The sequence below is a fragment of the Gopherus flavomarginatus genome, chromosome 2, assembly GCF_025201925.1.
Source record: "Gopherus flavomarginatus isolate rGopFla2 chromosome 2, rGopFla2.mat.asm, whole genome shotgun sequence".
Lineage (NCBI taxonomy): Eukaryota > Metazoa > Chordata > Testudines > Testudinidae > Gopherus > Gopherus flavomarginatus.
In genome coordinates this window covers 156,964,116-156,985,569 of record NC_066618.1, presented here as the reverse complement: position 1 = coordinate 156,985,569, position 21,454 = coordinate 156,964,116, and the positions used below count along the sequence as shown (strand labels likewise).

General features: G+C 40.2%; 1 protein-coding gene across 9 annotated transcripts in view; it reads right to left on the bottom strand.

Moving 5' to 3' along the window:
• Positions 1–21,454, bottom strand: part of SLC23A2 (solute carrier family 23 member 2) — a 123,965-nt gene that overhangs the window by 7,314 nt on the left and 95,197 nt on the right. For all 9 annotated transcript variants that reach the window (XM_050939999.1, XM_050940000.1, XM_050939998.1 and 6 more), the window contains 9 exons: positions 20,570–20,658; positions 17,075–17,145; positions 15,739–15,920; positions 9,527–9,647; positions 8,613–8,769; positions 6,423–6,570; positions 5,672–5,777; positions 865–994; positions 563–700 (listed from right to left, as the gene is read on the bottom strand). In XM_050939999.1, the coding sequence (XP_050795956.1) occupies positions 563–700; positions 865–994; positions 5,672–5,777; positions 6,423–6,570; positions 8,613–8,769; positions 9,527–9,647; positions 15,739–15,920; positions 17,075–17,145; positions 20,570–20,658 (1,142 nt within the window). The remainder of the gene's footprint in view (positions 1–562; positions 701–864; positions 995–5,671; positions 5,778–6,422; positions 6,571–8,612; positions 8,770–9,526; positions 9,648–15,738; positions 15,921–17,074; positions 17,146–20,569; positions 20,659–21,454) is intronic.

Genomic DNA, 21,454 nt, shown 5'->3' with positions numbered 1-21,454 from the left:
CTTTTATAGATTAGCTCTAGCTTTTTAAATGCACACTTTTCTCAACTCTTCTTCCACCCATCTAGCAATGGGTCCTCTCCAGACCCTGCGTCCCTCTCCAACGTCACCCACAAAAGGTAAGGTGAGAACGTCATCTCCACACCATCTAGAAAAATCTTCTTGGGTCTCACCATCTCATCAGCTCTCTGGCCTGGGAACATATCTGCTCCTTTACTTATGGCTCTAAGTCCAGGCCTACACTACAGACTTTTGTTAGCATAACTGTGATAGTCAGGGATGTGATCCCTGGCCAACATAGCTGTGCCAGCAAAAGCCCTGATTATTCTGGTAGATCTGCACATGGAATAAGCTATGCCAGGAAATGTGCAATTTTGCTCCGATAAGCTGCTTCCACACGAGGATTGCATTATTGGTACATTACACTTGAATATACCTATACTGGCAAGGTGCTCCTACTGTAGGAAAGGCCCTGATGTCTTTTTTTTTTAAATGAAGTATTTATTACTAGCCCATTATTTCACTTGGTACAGCATTTTCACATGAATGAATCAGAAGTTCGTACCTGTAACCAGTGGGTTTTGTTTGAGATAACTTGGAAGGACAAGTCCGAAGAAGATGGAAAATCCAAGTACAAAGAGGTTACGTGAAGAGTTTAAATCTATGAACTGGAGGTTGGACAGACCCACAGCTGTAATCATTCCTAAACAAAACAAATCAAGAGTGAGAACTTTTAGACTCTCTCTCCTTTTTGTTCAATTATTTTGTTCAAAGGTTAGCTAACATCCACAGATACACACCACTGAGGTTAAAGGCTGTCAAACAATCAACTAGCATATGAAGAGAAGCAGAGAAATAGACACTTACCAAAGAGGGTGCAGAAGAGGGCTCCAAGCACTGGGTCAGGCAGGGATGCAAACAGCGCACTGAACTTCCCAACCATTCCAAGTAAGAGCATGAAGGCTGCACCATACTGAATAACCCTACGACTTCCAACCTAGAAAGCACAACGGGAGAGGAATAAATCAGAATACTTCCGAAAAATGCACATTTACACCAACTTTAATGTCTTACTTTTTAATACTAGAAAAAAGTCTATATTTTATTGTCTAATCCCTTTTGAAATTCTCTCCAAACAGAGACCAGCAATCTCCTGTAGTCCTTCATGGCATCACAAAGCAAAGTAACCTTGCACAACAACAGCTAGTCTGGCTGAGACAATATACATAAGGGAGACTCAATTCTCCAGTGAAACACAAAGCACACTCCCCACCCCAAACCTACACCCTACAGGAACTGGAGATCATCAGAGGAGCAAAAACTGCAGAGATCTCAATTTTAGGACCAGTTGCTTCAATTTTCAATTTAGATACTCCCCCTTCCCCCGCCTTCCTTAAAATACTGGCTGCACAGTATTACAAATGTCTCAAGTTTCATAGTTGGAACATGGTTGTACTTCAACTGTGACATAATATGGTTTGGTTTTGCTTATTTAGACTGTAAGCTGTTTTGAAACTACAGAACCATTAACCTTGCCCAGCATGGTTTCCTTGATGTAGTTTGGTCCCATCTACAAAAATTAAAATCACCTATGTAACACAAATTGTACATGGATGCCCCAAGATAACAACAAACGGGACCAAAATGTAAACATTTGCCTTGGCACCACATTAACATAGCCTCGCAGAATAACATATCGCCAGGTAACAGCAACTGTGTGAAATTTTGCCTCACCTCCATTCACTTCAGTCAGGTGTAATTTCCCTGCCTGAGATCACGAACTGATTTTAAGTTCTCTCTCTCAAGCAGCTGCAGAATTTGGCTCAGCTAATGTTGCAGGAACTTCAGTATTTCCATTTCCATAATGTTTTTATATTTTAATTGTGCAACCTATAGTGTAGTATTACTCTTACATTTTATGTTGTAGTGTACGTTTATACACAAGTATAATGTGTTTTGAACTAGGGAGAGACCTCGTGTACATACATACATATCCGTATGCACAGAACCCAATTCCGGGAGGTTTGAAAATTTGTTCCCAGCATAACCTTTTAGAGGTTTTCAATTCAGCAATATTGAGCTTCATACAGACCATAAGTAACAAAAATCACTATTATGTGTGGCTGTTTCCAATGCTTGAGCCCTTAACTGAGCCAACTGGTATAACAGGGTGTTTCACCCAAAAAGGGACACTCAGTATAAGCAACAATTAGTTCCTCAAAGTGCTTGGGTGCTAACAGGGTCAGACACAAGCAGGGGCAGCTCATGCTGCAATTATGTATCATTTGAATTTAAAAAAGAAACATACTATGCCTTTGTGGGTAGAGGAGACTATTTCACAATGTTTTTCATTGCTTAATCATTCTCAGTGTTACCTGCTACATGGAAAGAGACCAACTGCAAAGAGAAGCCAGGCTGGTCAACATTAGTTATTTAGTGGATTGGCAATGCGAACAACTCTGCAAAATATCTTGATTAAAAATATTTCCTTATTTGTCTAGTATTAATTTCCCTCTGACTTGCTATCCCTTTCTTATTACTGAATACTTTATGATAGAGCGTGAAAACTGCAGAAGAATTGAATCATCACCACACCCACAGCCAGTAAGAAGGAAATTGACATGCAAATATTCAACCCTTAGGCATTAAACAAATGAAGTCTCAACTGGGATTTGAATCCCACAGTGAGTAGTGTGTTACTGAAAACATCTTATTCAGAACTGAATTAGATCTGAGTACAAGTTCCCAGACACTTAGACACAAGCTGAACAAAAAAGGGTTTTATTTCAAAACAAGTGGAAACCACGTACAGCAAATTAGTATCTTATTAAGCGACAGAGACCTGTGGCACCTTATAGACTAACAGACGTATTGGAGCATAAACTTTCATGGGTGAATACCCGCTTCGTTGGATGCACATAGTGGAAACCTCCAAGAGGCAGGTATAAATATGCAGGCAAGAATCAGTCTATTTATACCTGCCTCTGGAGATTTCCACTACATGCATACAACGAAGCGGGTATTCACCCACGAAAGCTTATGCTCCAATACATCTGTTAGCTTATAAGGTGCCCCACGACCCTGTCACTTTTTACAGATCCAGACTAACAGAGCAACCCCTCTGACACTTAGTATCTTATTGACATTCAATATCCTTTTCATCATGAATGTCTGCAGTGCAAGATGCCTGAAGCTTTTGCCTTGTAGTCAGATACACCACTTGATTCTCTTCTCACAGAGTAAAAGTCACCTGAGCAGGGGTCTAGCATAAGGCCTATGCCCTATCCAAGTGCCACTTAAGCTCTCAAAATTGGACCTTAAACTGTGCACGAGCTTCATGCTGCACTCTGCACTGGGGTATATTTTACACCCACAGATTTTTCACTGGTATAGGCTCAAAGAACCCTATGCAATTTTAGTTCATAGAGTGCCCAAATCACCTGTGCTAGTGTAGATGGGTAGGTGCAGGAATAAAAACAACTGACCACTTTCAGACGAGCACATTGTGTGCCCCCACCCCGGGGCAATTATTGAGGGGCATGCCCTTGCTTGCTCTCTCCCCTTATGCACCCCCAGAGTGTAGACCTGCCCACAATTAGGTTTTTAACCCCATACAAAGTTTACATGCCTCTTTGGAACCTTGCCTTACGATAACTCCCATGAGAATTAGGCAGTAGAAATGCAGATGATTTGGTCAAAATAAACCCTTTATAATTAAACATCTTTTTATAAATATTTACACTAATTTTTTCCTATGGAATTTCCTTCAATAAGAAGAAGAGAGACACAGTCAGCAGATGGCGCTGTTAGAATTTCTATTCTCAGCTAAAGCAAATACACTTGTTTTAGTGCAGGAAAAAAATGGATAGAGATGCTCCAGAATGGTATGTGTATTTAAGAAAATGATGCCATCCCTCTGTACTGCCCAAAAAGAGTTTGAAAATCAGATGCTTAATTTAACTAAAAAGATTTAATACAATTGTTGTAAATGAAATATATATTGTGATCTGTCATCAAAGATCCAGTATATGCTATGTACATCTATTTTCATTTGCTAGAAGAAGCTGGATCTGATTTCTGAGTTCAAACACCACAATCACTTATGCCAAATATTTGACAAAAATATGCACATTCATAACAAATGGTTACTCTTACTAATTTAGTGTCTTAACAATATTAATAAGGGAAGTTGAACAAATCAGTGTGTATGCTAAGGTCCCAAATCAGGAAATTACTAAAGCATGTGAAAGCAGCAAAGAATCCTGTGGCACCTTATAGACTAACAGTCTATAAGGTGCCACAGGATTCTTTGCTGCTTTTACAGATCCAGACTAACACGGCTACCCCTCTGATACCTAAAGCATGTGCCTACTTAAGCATGTGAACAGTCCTCATTAATTCTAATCATAGAAGATTAGGGTTGGAAGAGACCTCAGGAAGCCATCTAGCCCAACCCCCTGCTCAAAGCAGGTCCAACACTAAATCATCCCAGCCAGAGCTTTATCAAGCGGGCCCTTAAAAACATCTAAGGATGGAGATTCCACCACCTCCCTAGGTAACCCATTCCAGTGCTTCACCACTCTCCTAGTGAAATAGTTTTTCTTAATATGCAACCTAGACCTCCCCTACTGCAACTTGAGACCGTTGCTCCTTGTTCTGCCACCTCTCACCACTGAGAACAGCTGAGCTCCATCCTCTTTGGAACCCCATTCAGGTAGTTGAAGGCTGCCATCAAATCCCTCCTCACTCTTCTCTTCTGTAGACTAAATGAGCCCAGTTCCCTCAGCCTCTCCTCCTAAGTCATGCGCTGCAGCCCCCTAATCATTTTCATTGCCCTCCACTGGACTCTCTCCAATTTCTCCACATCCTTTTTGTAGTGGGGGGGGCCACTAATGAGACGACTTACCTACTTAAAGTTAGGTATATGCTGACGTACTTTGCTGAACAAGCCTAAAGCATAGGGCATTTTCAAAGTATACATATAGAAATATAGCATCCAAAGCATTTTAGGTGTTTTAAAAGCTAATAAGAAGTTGAGGACAAACGCCAGCTCTCTATTTAATTTAAACCTACAATGGGGTTTCTAACATCTGATGTAGCTACATCAATGCAACAGCACCAGGGCAAACCCCCAGTTGCACAGTAGGAGATTTCATCAGTGCTGCTAAACAAGTGGCAAAACAGCCTTTCCCTCCCAACCCAGGTGTGGACAAGGCCTCAAGGTTTGCACTGTATTACACTCGTGTGTAAAATGTTCAGTCATTGTTATAAATTACCTCACAGCAAGGATACATACCAGAGCATTGATTTCTATTTACTTTAGAGCCCAAACAATTTGAAAACTGTAAAATCAACTTTGTTTGCACAAAGATTGAATTGATCTCATGTCACATTCCTGAAATAGGTTTTTCAACTGCTTTTGACAAAACGAAGAAAAGGTTTTAATGTCTCTTATTCATAATGGACAACTTGACAAGAAAATGCCCAGTGTAGACAGATTAAGGAAGTTCAAAATATTGTGTGGCAGATGGTTTGCACAACAAGATACAAGAGAGCATTACTTCCCCGTAGAGGGTTATGTCATGAAACAATATAAATGGTGAGAGCCAGAGTACTACAAGATTAAGCAATACTCAGGGAATTGATTACTAGCTGATCAGAATAGAACATGTACCTTAGTGATACCCAAGACTCCGATGTTAGGGCTAGACGAGGTGGATCCATTACCAGTACCAAATACTCCATCCAAAACACAGGAAAGACCCTCAATGAAAATCCCTCTGTAATTCATGAAGGGAAAAGAGTTAAAATTTAGATTAAAATATTCTCACTTCAAAATGTATTAAATGGCTGCACACTAAGTAGATGTTTATCATGGTCCCTTATCCCCAAGTTCTGACCCACTGAACATTTCAACACTTAGGTACATCTAACTAACTACAGTGGAGTCTTGTTGCCCCATCCCAGATATCTACATTTATAAAACAATTTAGGAAAATACAATGAAGTAGAAAAATCAAAGTTTAGAATTACTCTCCACTCTTAAAATTTAATTTCAGCTGCATTTAACAAGATGCAGACATTGATTCCTTGTAATGAATTTAAAGCCCAAATATTTTAATGATTCCAGCAATATTATAAAGACAATATTAGGGTATACATGAGTGCGGGGCCTACTGAAGCCATAAGCCTAACTTCCACTGAGTTCAACAGGTTCAGGATTGGGCTTTGAGTATTATTTTCATTAAAAAACATAGCAATTCAAAATAGTTGTTTTAGATATCAGATCACTGGGTTCCAGACTTGATCACCGTATAAAATGTGATACCAAAACATCTGATAACAAAAAACTCTGTCTCAGCCAGAGTACGAAGCAGTCATGACAGCAGAAAATACTATACTTATTTATTTTCCAAGTAACTTACCTATTTATTGCATGAATAGGTGGAGGAGGAGCACAAGACAACCTTGCACAGGCATAGTAATCTCCGATTGATTCTATAATGCTTGCAACAACTGCACTAAGCATTCCTATTACTCCAGCCGCTGAAATCGTTGGCAACCCCCACTGAACTGTGAAGAGAAGAAAACTGAAATCTCTTTTGTTCTACTGAAGACAATAATTTCATTATTAAGATGTAAAACCACTGGTTCCACTGCAGATTGCATGACTATTGACTATGAAGATCATTTAAGAAAACTCTCTCATTCAACTAGATATGACAGGCCAAAACACTTGGTTAAATGTAAACCACTATAATTTTTAGAGACTCTAACCATTTTAACTGGCTTGGCCACGTTTAAAAAAAAACTGCTTACATTCATGAGAAATTTCAATGATCTGAGCTGCAGTTTGAAAGTCAGATCAGTGTGGGCTAATCACATAACTATGATTTGTTTGCACATTTGGTCTCTGTCTTCAAGGGCTAACAATCTTTAAAAATAAAAAAAAAAAAAAAGACAAAAACTACCAGTTGTGATTATCCAAATGCCAACACCTCATCTCTCCAAACCTTCACAACACTAAAATAACCCTGATTTTAAAGATAGAAGAAAAATCTTGCCATTATTTTCATAACCACTGCCTTGATGGCTTCATCTTTTTTAAAGACAGAGGCACACTTCCAATTAAGCAGTTTAAGTTATGCATACATTAGTGAATGACCCAGAGAAGTCTAATACATCTTTAATTTGAAAAATAATACCACTACCCAATTCCTCACAGCCCCGTATCTCCCTTCAAAAATCTTCATTTGCTTCACATCACATTTTACATAACATACTTTGGAAACTACTTCTTTAAAACGTTCAATATGAATTAAAGCACACGAAAAACCAAAATGCAGGTGCCTCATTTCTGTGTGATAGTATTTCTATGCATTTCTGGTATTGTTCCTTTCACCTCAAAGGGGCACAATTAAATCAGGTTGTGAAACTGAAATTTGTGTTAATGCAAAATGTAACGATAAGTCCCCTGATACCAATTTTAAGCTTTAGATCCACTGGCAAAAGAATAAATGTCTAATGGTTTAACTGTAAAATTCACTTATGCCCCAAGTATCCTGTTTCTCCAACCCACTATCACATTTCAAAAGTAGAAAGATATACTGCAGCACTTAATCAGTTAAAATTACCAGGTTGTAATACATCCATCTGGACATTGTGAAGTGCTCCGGAAATTCACCCAGCACATAGAGTAAGAGTTCAGACATGAGCCAACAGTTTAAAATTTGATGCCTGAAGTTTGACACTTATCTTTATTATTTAGGCCAATAAACAGAAGTGTTCTAATTTTCAGACTTGTTCAGACTCCCACAGAAAACAATGGGAGTTTGGCCCTTCTGAAAGCCAAGCCACTTCTACTGTAGTGCCCAATTTCAGACTCCCAAATTTGAACATTTTCATCATAATTATCAGAAGTGGATGAGAAGAAATCTGATCAGTTTGGAAAACAAAACAAAAAAACCCCAAACCTGCACATTTAAGTGATGCTCTTAGGTAGCTTAAAATCAAGACACGTGTATTCATTTGTTCTCACTATAGCTCAGTGACTTCAGCAGCTTAACAGGAGCTATACGCACCCGCCACATCACCTATATCTTACAATACTATTAGCAGTGGAGTGTATGAAAGTAAAAGCTTGCTGCGCAAAAAACTACATATCAGCAAGTGCGTGTTAAGAAAAATTAAACCCAACACTTCCTGGGAATCCCAGTAGTTGCTTTGCCGTATCCACTGGTCAAAAGTTACTCTTTTGTGGGAAAACATGTAAAAACAGATGTAAGTTATTAAACAACAATAGTTATCTAGTTATATCCTGTGAGGTACTGAGGGTCCTCAACTCCTAGCCCAGCAAACGTGAGCTGAAGGTGCTCAGCATGTCTCTGAATGAGGCCCTGCAGCTTGTGCTGGTGTTGTATATAAAGGGAAAGCCATACCCAGGTTTAAAACCCTTGGTTTCTATAGGTCAGTTTAAAATCCCATCCTTCTGATTGTCTAAACATATCAGAAGCCAATGGTATGACATGGTCAGTAATGTTAGCAGGGAACACTGAAAGGATGCTTGTGAGCATACTTCTAATTCCCAGCACGTGCACATTTTATAACATACTCACAAGGATAAGGAACCTTAAACCACGGTGCTACCAACAGCACTCCTTGTCTAGCGTCAGTGCGAGCATAGAACCCATACTTTGTGCTGTCAGGTGGAAAGACATCTGTCACAGTAAAGATGAAGCAAAGCAACCATGACACCAGGATAGCCAGAATAATCTGGGGATAAGGAGAAAGAAAAAAAAAAGGTATTTAAAGTGAACACATTTTATCCAATTATCAACAAGGAAATATTCAGCAATAGTGAATTGTTCATGCAAACCTCTATGACCTACATATCAGACATACTTAAAACCATAAAAATAAATCCTGTAATGGACTTGTTGGATAGATTATCCTTTAATTAAACTGCATCCAGAAAAGCTTTAAAGTCGACTTTTTCCCCTTCTTAAAACAGGGAATGCCTCCAAAATGAGTACTTCAGGAATTACTGCACTAGTTTCTGTTTTAACAAAAACATAAAAGGAAGCTTTTCACATAAACTCAAGTGTATATTACAGAAAGCCTGAAGACAGCGAACTTTACCACCCCCTACTTTGAAAAGCTAAATTTAAGATGTGAACCCCTCCTTCCTCCTTCTTTTCCCACCCTGGACCCTGTAACTGGTTCTGCACAGGCACAGGGGACAGCCCACATGGAGCCAGCTGCAAGAATGGGGACTAATACTACTAGAGGTTTGTCACCATTTCCTGTACCAAATGAGAATTTTTGTGGCGTTTCTTAACAGTGCATCTGTGCTGTTATCCCCATTATCATTTTTTGTGATCTGCTGAACTGGTTGAAGAAAAATCAAAACAGTCTTCACCAATTCAGAGAAAACAAAGAGTCCCTTCAGACTTTATTACACCATCACCTGTGGTATGGAAAGAACAAAAGCAATTTTATTCCTAAGTGAAAGACAAGTGGAATTACTTACGGGAAACATTTTGAAAAGCTGCAACCTGTAGGCTGTCCATCCTTTCTTGGATTTGTAAATTGGTAAGGGGAATTTGACATTCCTTGCATATTGAGAAAACAATAACACTAGGAAAATAGTCCTGAGGGAGAGAAAAAAGGGTCATAAATCGTTCGCATCAGTACTTTAAAAAACCTTCCCATTACAAATACAATATTGCCATCTCTTGCGGACATTCTGCTTCCAAGGTATAACAGCACATTTTGGTGCTTAACCAAGATGAAACATCTTTACAAAGAGAAGATGAATACTGTAAGTATGAAGCCATTGTAATGAGAAAGCTAATACTATAAAATCTGTATACATGCTTTAGAGTGTCATAATACAGCTAGAAGTAAATAGGTCAGAACAGAGGGAGTGAGATTAAGAGATCTAGGCCACTGAGTGATGCATTTTCAGAGATGGGAAAGCTACTGCGACTGAGAGATATATTGTTCTCTATAACTCCTGTCTTTAGGGTGCTGCCACTATCCATAGCCAGGACTGTGTGAAAGCACAAGAGATCATGGACACTATGAAATCTCACTGCTAAATACGCAGAAGGGGAGGTCAGAGACAGGCTGGAGGCAAGTACATGGAGAGATCTTCATACTTGGTACATACATAAAGTTTACCATCGACAAAGCACTTTACAAACATTACTCAATTAAAGTTACCAAAAAGTCAGTTCTGGCATCAGCTCTTAAAGGCTCCAATTTTGTGGTGTATTCACCCTCCAACATGGGAGTGCAACAATCAAAGATTAACGAGTTACACATTAGCACAGGGTGAAATTTCACCCCTATGCAGAAGGACAGCTCAAGGCTTACACACCACTTACATTCTCAAAATAGGGTTTAAGTGATATACAGAACCTGTGCTGGCTCTCTGGCACAGAGGTGTAATTCACTTATCCTTTAGGTTAATACATAAAAGCTGCACAATCGATTTATGGAAAGTAAGTCCTGGTGAAGCCATACTCTAATTCCCATCCCACTGCTAAATTTTTTTTTTTTTACAGGAAACACATTTTTTCTTTGAAAACAATTCATGTTTTCTGGGACTCCAACAAGAGAAAGAAGGAGAAAGTGTTCAAATGTGAAAGAAATGCATATCCATTTAGAGACAGCACAAAGCAGGGGAAGATGCAGCTAGTGTAATGCAGAGTTGTAGGGCAACACCAACTGCTAAAACCACCCACACGGTTGTGTTGAATATGATACTAATGATGGCAAACAAAAAACAAAAATCATGATCTCTCCCCCTCCCAACCCCCGCCTGAAGGCCAGGCAGACCAATATTCAAAGTTCCATTCAAACTTTAGTGTTAATAACAACACTGTTTATTACTTGTACTACAATAATGCCTATAAGCCCTAGTACTAAGCAACCATTTCTCTTGTGCCAAAGCATCTGATTTGAGTTTTGGACTTGCTTCTGGGTCACAAGTGCAAACTTCTAGCTTAGAAGGATTAAAAAAATATTAATTTAGCACTGTTGTAAGATTTTAAGTCACTGCTGCTCATACTTTGAAGAGGATCAAGAAAGCATGGTATTTAATATTTTACTCAAGCTCATAATAGCGGAGAACAGTCTTAATGCCTAAAAATTACTAACAAACAACCTGAATAAAGGCCTATTCCAGGTCCTACCCAAAGTAGTCACCTCATATGCTTCTATAGTCTCTTACAGTATTCTGTGCTGACCTTGAACTAGATACTAGTCCTCATCTTGAGAGCCAGTCTAGCTCTAATGAGTCAAATCAGAATGCAAACTACGTAAAAACTGGAGTTAAGCTGTCCTAAATACAAACCCTTTTTGAAATTCCAGGATTAGGTTACACCCCCAATTCAAAGATTTTAAGCTTTTTTCTTTCTGTCTTTTCCTGTTCCAAATCACCTTTAGTCCAGACGAAAAACAGGCTTTACTCTCAAACTCCAGGTACAGAGTGTTCTGTGCAGGAGTAGTGTCATTCATACTTGCAAAAGTATGAATGATAAAAGGTACCTTTCCTTGCATTTGAGTACATCTTGCACTCTTCAAAAAAAGGCATTACTGAAAGATGAACTATTTTTGTAAGTGTAACTAGCTCACCCTAAACCAGAGTTCAACTGGTTTCAGATAGTATTAAATAAAAGTAATAAGAACTGAAACTGGATCACCCAAACATGGCAGATGTTACAAGCTTCCTAATTCAGTGGTTAAAGCACAGAAGTCGGAGTCAGAACTCGAAATGTAATTCCAACTCTGCCACTGCCTCATTGGGACTGTACACAAATAAACCTCTGCGTCTCAACCTGATGATCTACTAAATGGGTATAATATTAGGCCTGCTTCAGGGGGGAATATTGAGGCTTACTGGCAGTCTCTGTATAGTATTTTGCGATCCTTGGATGAAAGACATTAAGTAAACACAGAAGTGTTATAACTAAATTAGAATATTTTGCCCTAAGATCCTTTGACAAGGCAATTTTCCTGCAATATTCTTGAAAAATATTATTGAATAAAGTTTAAGCATCTTTGGAGGTCATTGTATTGAACGCAAAGTTTATGTATTTTTGTGGGATTGGATGTAACTTCTCTGGGGGAGGGAGGCGCGGGGGAGGGAGACATGACCAATGAAAGCCCTGGGAAGTGTGATGAGCTTCAAAGGACTATTTTAAATAATGTACCAGGCAAGAAAGAACTTCTGGAACAAACAAGTGAGTTTCCTAGGAAATGCCTGGGGGAAGTGAATGCAAACTTTGCATTCAAAGTTTGCAGACTCAACTTTTTAAAGTTAAACTCCAAGGAGAGAATCATGGTCCGCTGATGATCTATTCTCAGAATCTGAAGATCAAAGATCCAAGCTGTATACAGGAGAGTGACTTATTCATGGGTGTGCTTGTTCTCAGCTAAAACAGTGATGAACCTGTAACCACAGCAAAAGCACTTTGTGAGGCCTGAAGGACTGATCAACTTGCCAGGGCCCTAGCTGGATTGGCGGGGAGGAGGGAAATGGTATTTCTGGTAAACTTATTAGCATGCATGAAGAGTTTTATTGTTTTTAAAGTATCAGAGGGGTAGCCGTGTTGGTCTGGATCTGTAAAAGCAGCAAAGAATCCTGTGGCACCTTATAGACTAACAGACATTTTGGAGCATAAGCTTTTGTGGGTGAATACCCACTTCGTCGGATGCATGCAGTGGAAATTTCCAGGGGCAGGTATACATATGAAAGTGAGAAGCAAGCTAGAGTTTCATGAAGAAACTTGCACAAATACAGACAGATATCATCTTCCTTTCCAAATGCAAACAGATGGACATCATACCAAATGCACTAAAGGTAAAAAATCCACTGCTATCTACATACTACACAGACCACAGTGAGATGTTATGCCATACTCTATCAAAGAAATTGAGGAACCACCTGATCAGCATCCTATACAGCAAACAGGAAAACATCAAAAAAGAGCTCTCCAACTTGGAGATTCATTAATAACCCAACTTCCATACAAACAGACTTCACTAAAATAACACAGGAGATCTACATTACTCACTTCACCTCTCTACAAAGGAAAAAGGACTGCAAGCTGTCTAAACTCCTACCTGCCACATGGGGCCACAACTGCAGTATCCCTAACCCACTCAGCAATATTGTCAATCTATCCAACCACACACTCAGCCCAGAAGAAAAGTCTGTCCTATCTCGGGAACTCTCTTTCTGCCCTGCCACCCCCCACCAACATGATACAGTTCTGCGGCCATCTGGAAGCCTGCTTTCGCCGTCTCCAACTCAAAGAATACTTTCAGGACAACACTGAACAATGCACTGATACACAGTTACCCTCCCACCAACAGCACAAGAAGAACTCCACATGGACTCCTCCTGAGGGTTGAAATGACAGTCTGGACCTATACATTGAATGCTTCCATCGACATGCACAGGCAGAAACTGTGGAAAAACAATATCGCTTGCCTCATAACCTAAGTCGTGCAGAACGCAATGCCATCCCCAGCCTCAGAAACCACTCTGATATTATAATCAAAGAGGCTGATAAAGGAGGTGCTGTTGTCATCATGAACAGGTCCGACTACCAAAAGGAGGCCGCCAGACAACTCTCCAATACCAAATTCTACAGGTCACTTCCCTCAGATCCCACTGAGGAATACACTAAAACTGCACCATCTACTCAGGACACTCCCTGCACTAACACCGGAACAAATCAACATACCCTTAGAGCTCCGACCAGGGTTATTCTATCTACTACCCAAGATCCACAAACCCGGAAATCCTGGACGCCCCATCATCTCGGGCATTGGCACTCTCACTGAAGGACTGTCTGGATATGTGGACTCTCTACTCAGACCCTATGTCACCAGCACTCTCAGCTATCTCCGTGACACCACTGATTTCCTGAGGAAACTACAATGCATTGGTGACCTTCCAGAAAACACCATCCTAGCCACCATGAATGTAGAGGCTCTCTACACAAACATCCCACACACAGATGTAATACAAGCTGTCAGGAACAGTATCCCTGATGATGGCACAGCACAACTGGTGGCTGAGCTCTGTGCTTTTATCCTCACACACAACTATTTCAAATTTGATGACAATATATATATCCAGATCAGTGGCACCGCTATGGGCACCCGCATGGCCCCATGATATGCTCATATTTTTATGGCCGACCTGGAACAACGCTTCCTCAGCTCTCGTCCACTCACGCCCCTTCTCTACCTATGCTACATTGATGACATTTTCATCATCTGGACCCATGGGAAGGAGACTCTGGAAAAATTCCACCACGATTTCAACAGCTTCCACTCCACCATCAGCCTCAGCCTGGACCAATCTACACAGGAGGTCCACTTCCTAGACACAACAGTGCAAATAAGTGATGGTCACATTAACACTACCCTATAAGGAAAACCTACCGATCGCTATGCCTACCTTCATGCCTCCAGCTTACATCCCGGGCACACCACACGATCCATTGTCTACAGCCAAGCACTGAGATACAACCGCATCTGCTCTAACCCCTCAGACAGAGACCAACACCCACAAACTCTCCACCAAGCATTCTCAAAACTACAAAACTCGCACAAGGAAATAAGGAAACGGATCAACAGAGCCAGACATGTACCCAGAAGCCTCCTACTGCAAGACAAACCCAAGAAAGAAACCAACAGGACTCCACTGGCCATTACATACAGTCCCCAGCTAAAACCCCTCCAATGCATCATCAGGGATCTACAACCCATCCTGGACAATGATCCCACACTTTCACAGGCCTTGGGTGGCAGGCCAGCCCTCGCCCACAGACAACCTGCCAACCTGAAGCATATTCTCATTAGTAACTGCACACCACGCCATAGTAACTCTAGCTCAGGAACCAATCCATGCAACAAACCTGGATGCCAACTCTGCCCACGTATCTACACCAGCGACACCATCACAGGACCTAACCAGATCAGCCACACCATCACCGGTTCATTCACCTGCACGTCCACCAATGTAATATACGCCATCATATGCCAGCAATGCCCCTCGGCTATGTACATCGGCCAAACTAGACAGTCTCTACGGAAAAGGATAAATGGACACAAATCAGATATTAGGAATGGCAATATACAAAAACTTGTAGGAGAACACTTCAACCTCCCTGTCCACACAATAGCAGAGCTTAAGGTGGCCATCCTGCAGCAAAAAAACTTCAGGACCAGACTTCAAAGAGAAACCGCTGAGCTTCAGTTCATCTGCAAATTTGACACCAAGAACTCAGGATTAAACAAAGACTGTGAATGGCTTGCCAACTACAAAACCAGTTTCTGCTCCCTTGGTTTTCACACCTCAACTGCTAGAACAGGGCCTCATCCTCCCTGATTGAACTAAGCTCGTTATCTCTAGCTTGCTTCTTGCTTGCATATATATACCTGCCCCTAGAAATTTCCACTACATGCGTCCGATGAAGTGGGTATTCACTCACGAAAGCTCATGCTCCAAAACGTCTGTTTGTCTAAAAGGTGCCACAGGATTCTTTGCTGCTTTTACAAAAGCTACCAAAACACTAACTACTACTAAAAGCTACGTCCTATCTTTTGTCTTTGTGCAAACCATTCCCTGACATGAACAGGAGAACCACTGTGGAGTGATAACGGTATGCATCCTTACTTCATAATGCAGCCCAGTTAACTATATTCAAGGGTACTTACAACATAGCAATACCCCAGTGTTTGCCTGCTCTCTCCCCTGCAGCCTGGAAACCCGACAGGCCAATCAGAGCCACAGTTGGTGTAATTGTCAGAGGTCCAATGTATCTCAGGAGAGCTCCAGGAAGGCCAAGGAAGCCAATCACTACTTCTATTAGGGAGGACATGATAATAGCCCCTTGGATCTGAACACAAAAAGAATGGGAAAAAATACAGGTCAATTAAGTTTGAAATGGATACACTAAATATGTTTTTCGGCTCTGGGTTATAAACTGCAATTAAAGAATTCAGTGACAAAGCAGGCCTAAGCAAACTGTTTTTTGTCATACAACAGCTAATTAGGAGTTTAAGTGACTTCTTGCTTACGTATAACACTTATGTTTTTCTCCACAAAACTATTACCCAACAGACCAATGGGCCAGTTTGGCAGTTGTGTGGATAGCACATCACACTGTCATATAGGAGACCTGGGTTCCAGGCTAACCTTTAAGCTCTCAGATCGAACCGGCAAGGGCTGGTGGCGCCACGGAGGTGAGATGCTCTTAGCTCCTAGGGGCAGAGTGTATGCTGCATTGGTCACAAGTGCTCCTTAGAAGCTGGCATAGAGCAGCGTTGTGGTCTCAGGAGACTGCCAGCCTTCTGGGCTGCAGGGCTCTTGGCAGGATGTAGCTATGGTTTGAACATGGGGAAGAGAGAGGGGTTGTTTTAAATCGAGGAAAAATTGGCAGCCCAAAGTGACGGGATGGGAGATAAGTTCCATGACACATGCCTCAATTGGACTATGCTACCATCTATCCTTCTGCAGTGTGATGTCTGGGCACAACCCCCATCCTGGGCTCTGTAGGACATGAGAAAGTTCATACTGAAATGCTGGAGGTGGGGAAGGAACTGGGCAGACTCAGCAAGTCTCTGGTGAGCATCAACATCTCCATCAGAACTGAATCCAGCTTGAGAAACCTTGATGTCAAGTGATTTGCGAACTGCCTATTGAACAGCCTATTGAATTGCTGAGCGAGGGTAGGCAAGCGGCGTGATGAAGTGTTTAACTGCTACTGGTGCACACAAACGACACAGTCTAAGCAGCAGAATGTTAGTCTCACTTGTGTATTGTACAGTGTGTCTTTTTTAAGATGGTAAATGACTCATTGCATTCCATTTTCAGTCATGCATAAAGGAGTTGGAATGGTTAAAATTTGCACGAAGCAGATAACGGGATATATTCACAGTGAATGGTAGTGGACGAAGAAATTACAAACTTAAAATACAAGAACATGTAGAGGTATGGATGAGAAACCTTAACTGAATGGGATGATCAACGGAGAAAGGCTACTTATGTTACCTCTCGTATCCTGGGGTACCAGATATGTTCAGTGTGCAGCAGCTCTGTTGTTCCATTAGTAACTGTTACATCTTGGAGGAATAAAAAACAAACATGCTTTCATTTTTGTGTCCCCTTCACAGTTTTTGTTATTTAGGAAGAGAAAGATTCACCTAATACTTCAGCGGTCCTTTATTTTTTAGACTGATAGATGTTTGAGAAACAAAAACATTCCAGTTCCAGCAATCAGCTCTCAGAGTCGGTCCATACAGCAACTAGACACCAATGGCTGGCCTGGGCCAGCTGACTCAGGCTTCCAGGGCTCAGGCTACGTGTATGTTTCATTGCAGTGTACACTTCTGGGCTCGGGCTCCGGGACCCTGCACAGTGGAAGGGTCCCACAGACCAGTGTCCAGCCTGAGCCCATTAATGTGCAGGGCAATCAAACAGCCTTGCAGCCCTGGAATGGCACAAGCCAGCCATGCGATTTTCTTCGCAGTGTGGATAAGGCAGCAGCATTTCCTAAGGGCTAGCCACCAATTCCACCCATTACACTAGAGTGGTAAATCCTAAGTTGCCAAATATAAGGGTCAATTGTGGATTCTTTTCACTCAAGTAAGCTGAATGGGAACATTTTCATCAGGAGAATTACCTGATTTTACACAATGTCTAAAACAGTCAAACATTTGTTATTCACTAATTTAGCTAGTTCATTCGAGTGTAACAGCTCATATCTGATCCCTTTAGAAGGTTAGAAAAGATCAGGAGCAAGACAAAACAAGGGTCCTTTTCAACCATAAACTGAAACCAGTATCTCATTTGATCTCTAATACAGGAATAAACCACAACAGGGGGTGTACTTCTAGGCTGTTAACACATGCTTCACTGCACTGTGATGCATCAACTTGAAAGTAAATCATCTTCAACCACCACCTAGCCTACATGGCTTACTGCTATGGACACTGAAAATGTGTGTGTAATTTCATAACATCCAGGGCCTGGTTTTCTGAACTATAGACTTGGATATCTACCTTCTCAGATATTAGCAACAGCTCATTTCAGGTTTTACATCAAAAAGCAAGAAGTGAAAGTAAGAGGGTCACAATTAATTAAAGATACCTGGGGCCTATGAGAGGTAACTGGAAACTGTCTCTTTCCATCCTTTAACATGCTTTCCCCTTCCCCAAGTCAAGCTGCCTCATTCTGCACACGTAAGCTCTTAAAATCTACTGTAGAAAACTGAACTGAGAGCAATGACATAGTTCCCACTTTAGTTTTTTAATTTAGAGAGAGACCAGATGGTTAGGTTTCAGCTAAAAAATAACTATACACCTGTGGAAAACCTCTCAAGACATTGGGGTTGGCAAAAGAGACACTGAAAGCCTACTTTGGGCTACAGTTTTGTTTGCTTGTTTAATTGGTGACATTGAGATGGAAACAACAAAAACCTGGAACCTGGCTCTCAAAATCCAGGGTCATTATGCAGGGATAACAGTTAAACATTATTTCCATAGAGTTTACAACTAAAAGGGACCATTAGCTCTTCTAGTATCATCTCCTGTATATCATAGGCCACAGAATTTTGTCCAATTATTCCTGTATTGAGCCCAATAACTTATATTTTACTAAAACATATTTTCCAGAAAGGCATCCAGTCTTGATTTGCAGACATCAAAAAATGAAGAATCCACCACATTCCTTGGAATTTTTTTTCAATGTTTAATCACCTGCACTGTTAAAAATGTGCTTCTAATTTAAATCCGTACAGTTTAAGCTTCCAACCCTTGGTTCTTGTTCTGTCTTCACTAGAGCCCTTTAGTACTGGTATTTTCTTCCTATGGAGGTACTCATACACTTTAATCAGATCACTCAATTTTATTTATTTATTTTTTTGGATTAACCAAACAGATTGAGCCCCTGAAGTCTCTCACTCCAAGGTATTTTCTCCAACCTTCAAATTATGTTTTGTAGCTCTTTTCTTCAACCTCAAAGTTTCAACATACTTCTTAAAAGGCAGATATCAAGACTATATGCAGAACTACATGGTATTTCAACACTGGTCTCATCAACACTATGTACAGCGGTAACAATCATCTCCCTACTACTACTCATTAATCCCTTTGATATATCCCAGGATTGCATTAGACCTGTACGTCACAGGATTGCACCAGGAATTCATGCTGAGTTGCTGGTCAACTATAACCTCTAACTCCTTTTCAGTTGCCAGGATACAGTCCCCAATTCTGTAAGTATAGCCTTCATACCTTATTCTTAGAGGTACAGCTTTGTGTTTTAATACAGTCAAATGTATTTTGTTCTATGGGCCCAGATTACCAATCAATCCAGATGACTGCTCTATCCTCATTATTTACTATTCAGCTGGTCTTTGGGTCATCTGAATATTTTATCAGCAGCAATTTTATATTCACTTCTAGACTGTTGACCAAAAATGCTGAATAGCATTGAACCTAATACTAATCCCCGTGGAACCCCACTAGAAATAACTCCATTCAATGGAAGAGCAGCAAAGAGTCCTGTGGCACCTTACAGACTAACAGACGTTTTGGAGCATGAACTTTTGTGGGTGAATACCCACTTCGTCAGATGCATTCGATGAAATGGGTATTCACCCACGAAAGCTCATGCTCCAAAACTTCTGTTAGTCTATAAGGTGCCACAGAACTCTTTGCTGCTTTTACAGATCCAGACTAACACGGCTACCACTCTGATACTTGACTCCATTCAATAGTGATTCCCCAATGACAACTATGTTTTAACATCTCTCAGCTAGACAGTTCTTATTCCACTTCACATAGGTTTTGATATAGATAAAGCACTACTATTTTAATGTTTGAATACTGACATAACACTAGCAGTTTTTTGAATTTTTCCTGTTTTCTCCCCTGCCAGATCTTTTATAACTCATGGATGCAAGTTATCCTGCTGATTTAAAAAGGTTTATCCCTAGTAGCTGTTGTTTCAAAGCCTTCTTAATTAATAATAGACTGGAAAGTATTTCAAAAATGCTCATGTGACAAGAGTACATCGTCCTGCTTCATTCCAAATGCACAACAGAAATATTTATTGAACACATCTGCCTTTTCTGCATTATCAACAATTTTGCTACATCCATTAACAGACTTGTACCACCACTATACCCCACTTACTGAACCAAAATATCCATCTTATTGTCCTTAGCCCTACAAGCCATAGATTTTTTCCTGATATAATTAGTTTCTCTCTCTCTCTTTTTTTAAACATTTCATTTACAAGAAGAGAGCATTTGACATGGAAATCACTAAAAGAAAATCAGAACTCCGCAACAGCATTTTTACAAAATCATTTTTTCAAAAGCAGAAAAGCATACATTTCTCCTAATCTCCCCACTTGTTCACAAAGAGAGGTCAATGACATATCTTTTGATATGTCAGTTGCAAATTAGATGCCCCATTTTGAGTTACCTTGGTGATTTATCACACGGTTAAAATTCCACAAGCATACATGACTGTCATTTACCTGTGTTATTACACTTCCACTTGTCCAAGGAGAGGATAGCTCTGGCAGGTGCTAGGAATGCAAAAGCACTGGCTTGAAACAAAGGTAACCTGAAGGAAATGGAAAGAGAAAATATAGACATTTATAGTTTGCGACATCATAACACTGTTTCTGTGTACCTTTCTACGTGTGGTTTTCATGAGGTTAACTCTCCCCAACTTACTAATCTTTTTTTCACTGTTTATTAGAAATTCTGAAGTAAACAATTTTTTGTTTAAAGGAATAAAAAGAAATTATGAAAAATCCAACCACCATTTAGAGGTACAGAAAGGCATTAAATGCAATAGCAGCTACTATCAGTAACAAATGTTATTGAACACAGGTATGCAGATACCAGGTATTGGTACAACAAGATCTTTATTCAATGTGGGAAAAGGCAGTGCATAACAGGTATATAATAAAACAGTACAAGTGTCAGGGTCACATGGATGCTGAATGTGCAAAAGTACAGTACATTAAATGTTAATTTCTTTGTGAAAGGGAAGTCATTCTTCACATTAGTTTGAGTAAATGCCACACCTTAATTGCATAGCTGGGATTAAAAGCATATATAGTGTGATCATTGAGTTATAAAGCAGGTAAAAACTCATAAGTTCCAGGTGAGCAAGAGCAATAAATCTGGAACTGAAAGGATATTAAGAGAAGACATGTTTAATATTGTTTACATAAATTCCCAAAAAGATTTTTAAAATGACATCCATTTGTATAGACATATCTTTGTATATCTCAGTAAGCCATAGTTTGCACGTTAAAATAGTAATAGACATTGCTTAACTATTTAAGAACAACACTTTGAACTGTTCTCTACATACTATTTTTGAGAGATGGTCACATAGTTCTCTTTAA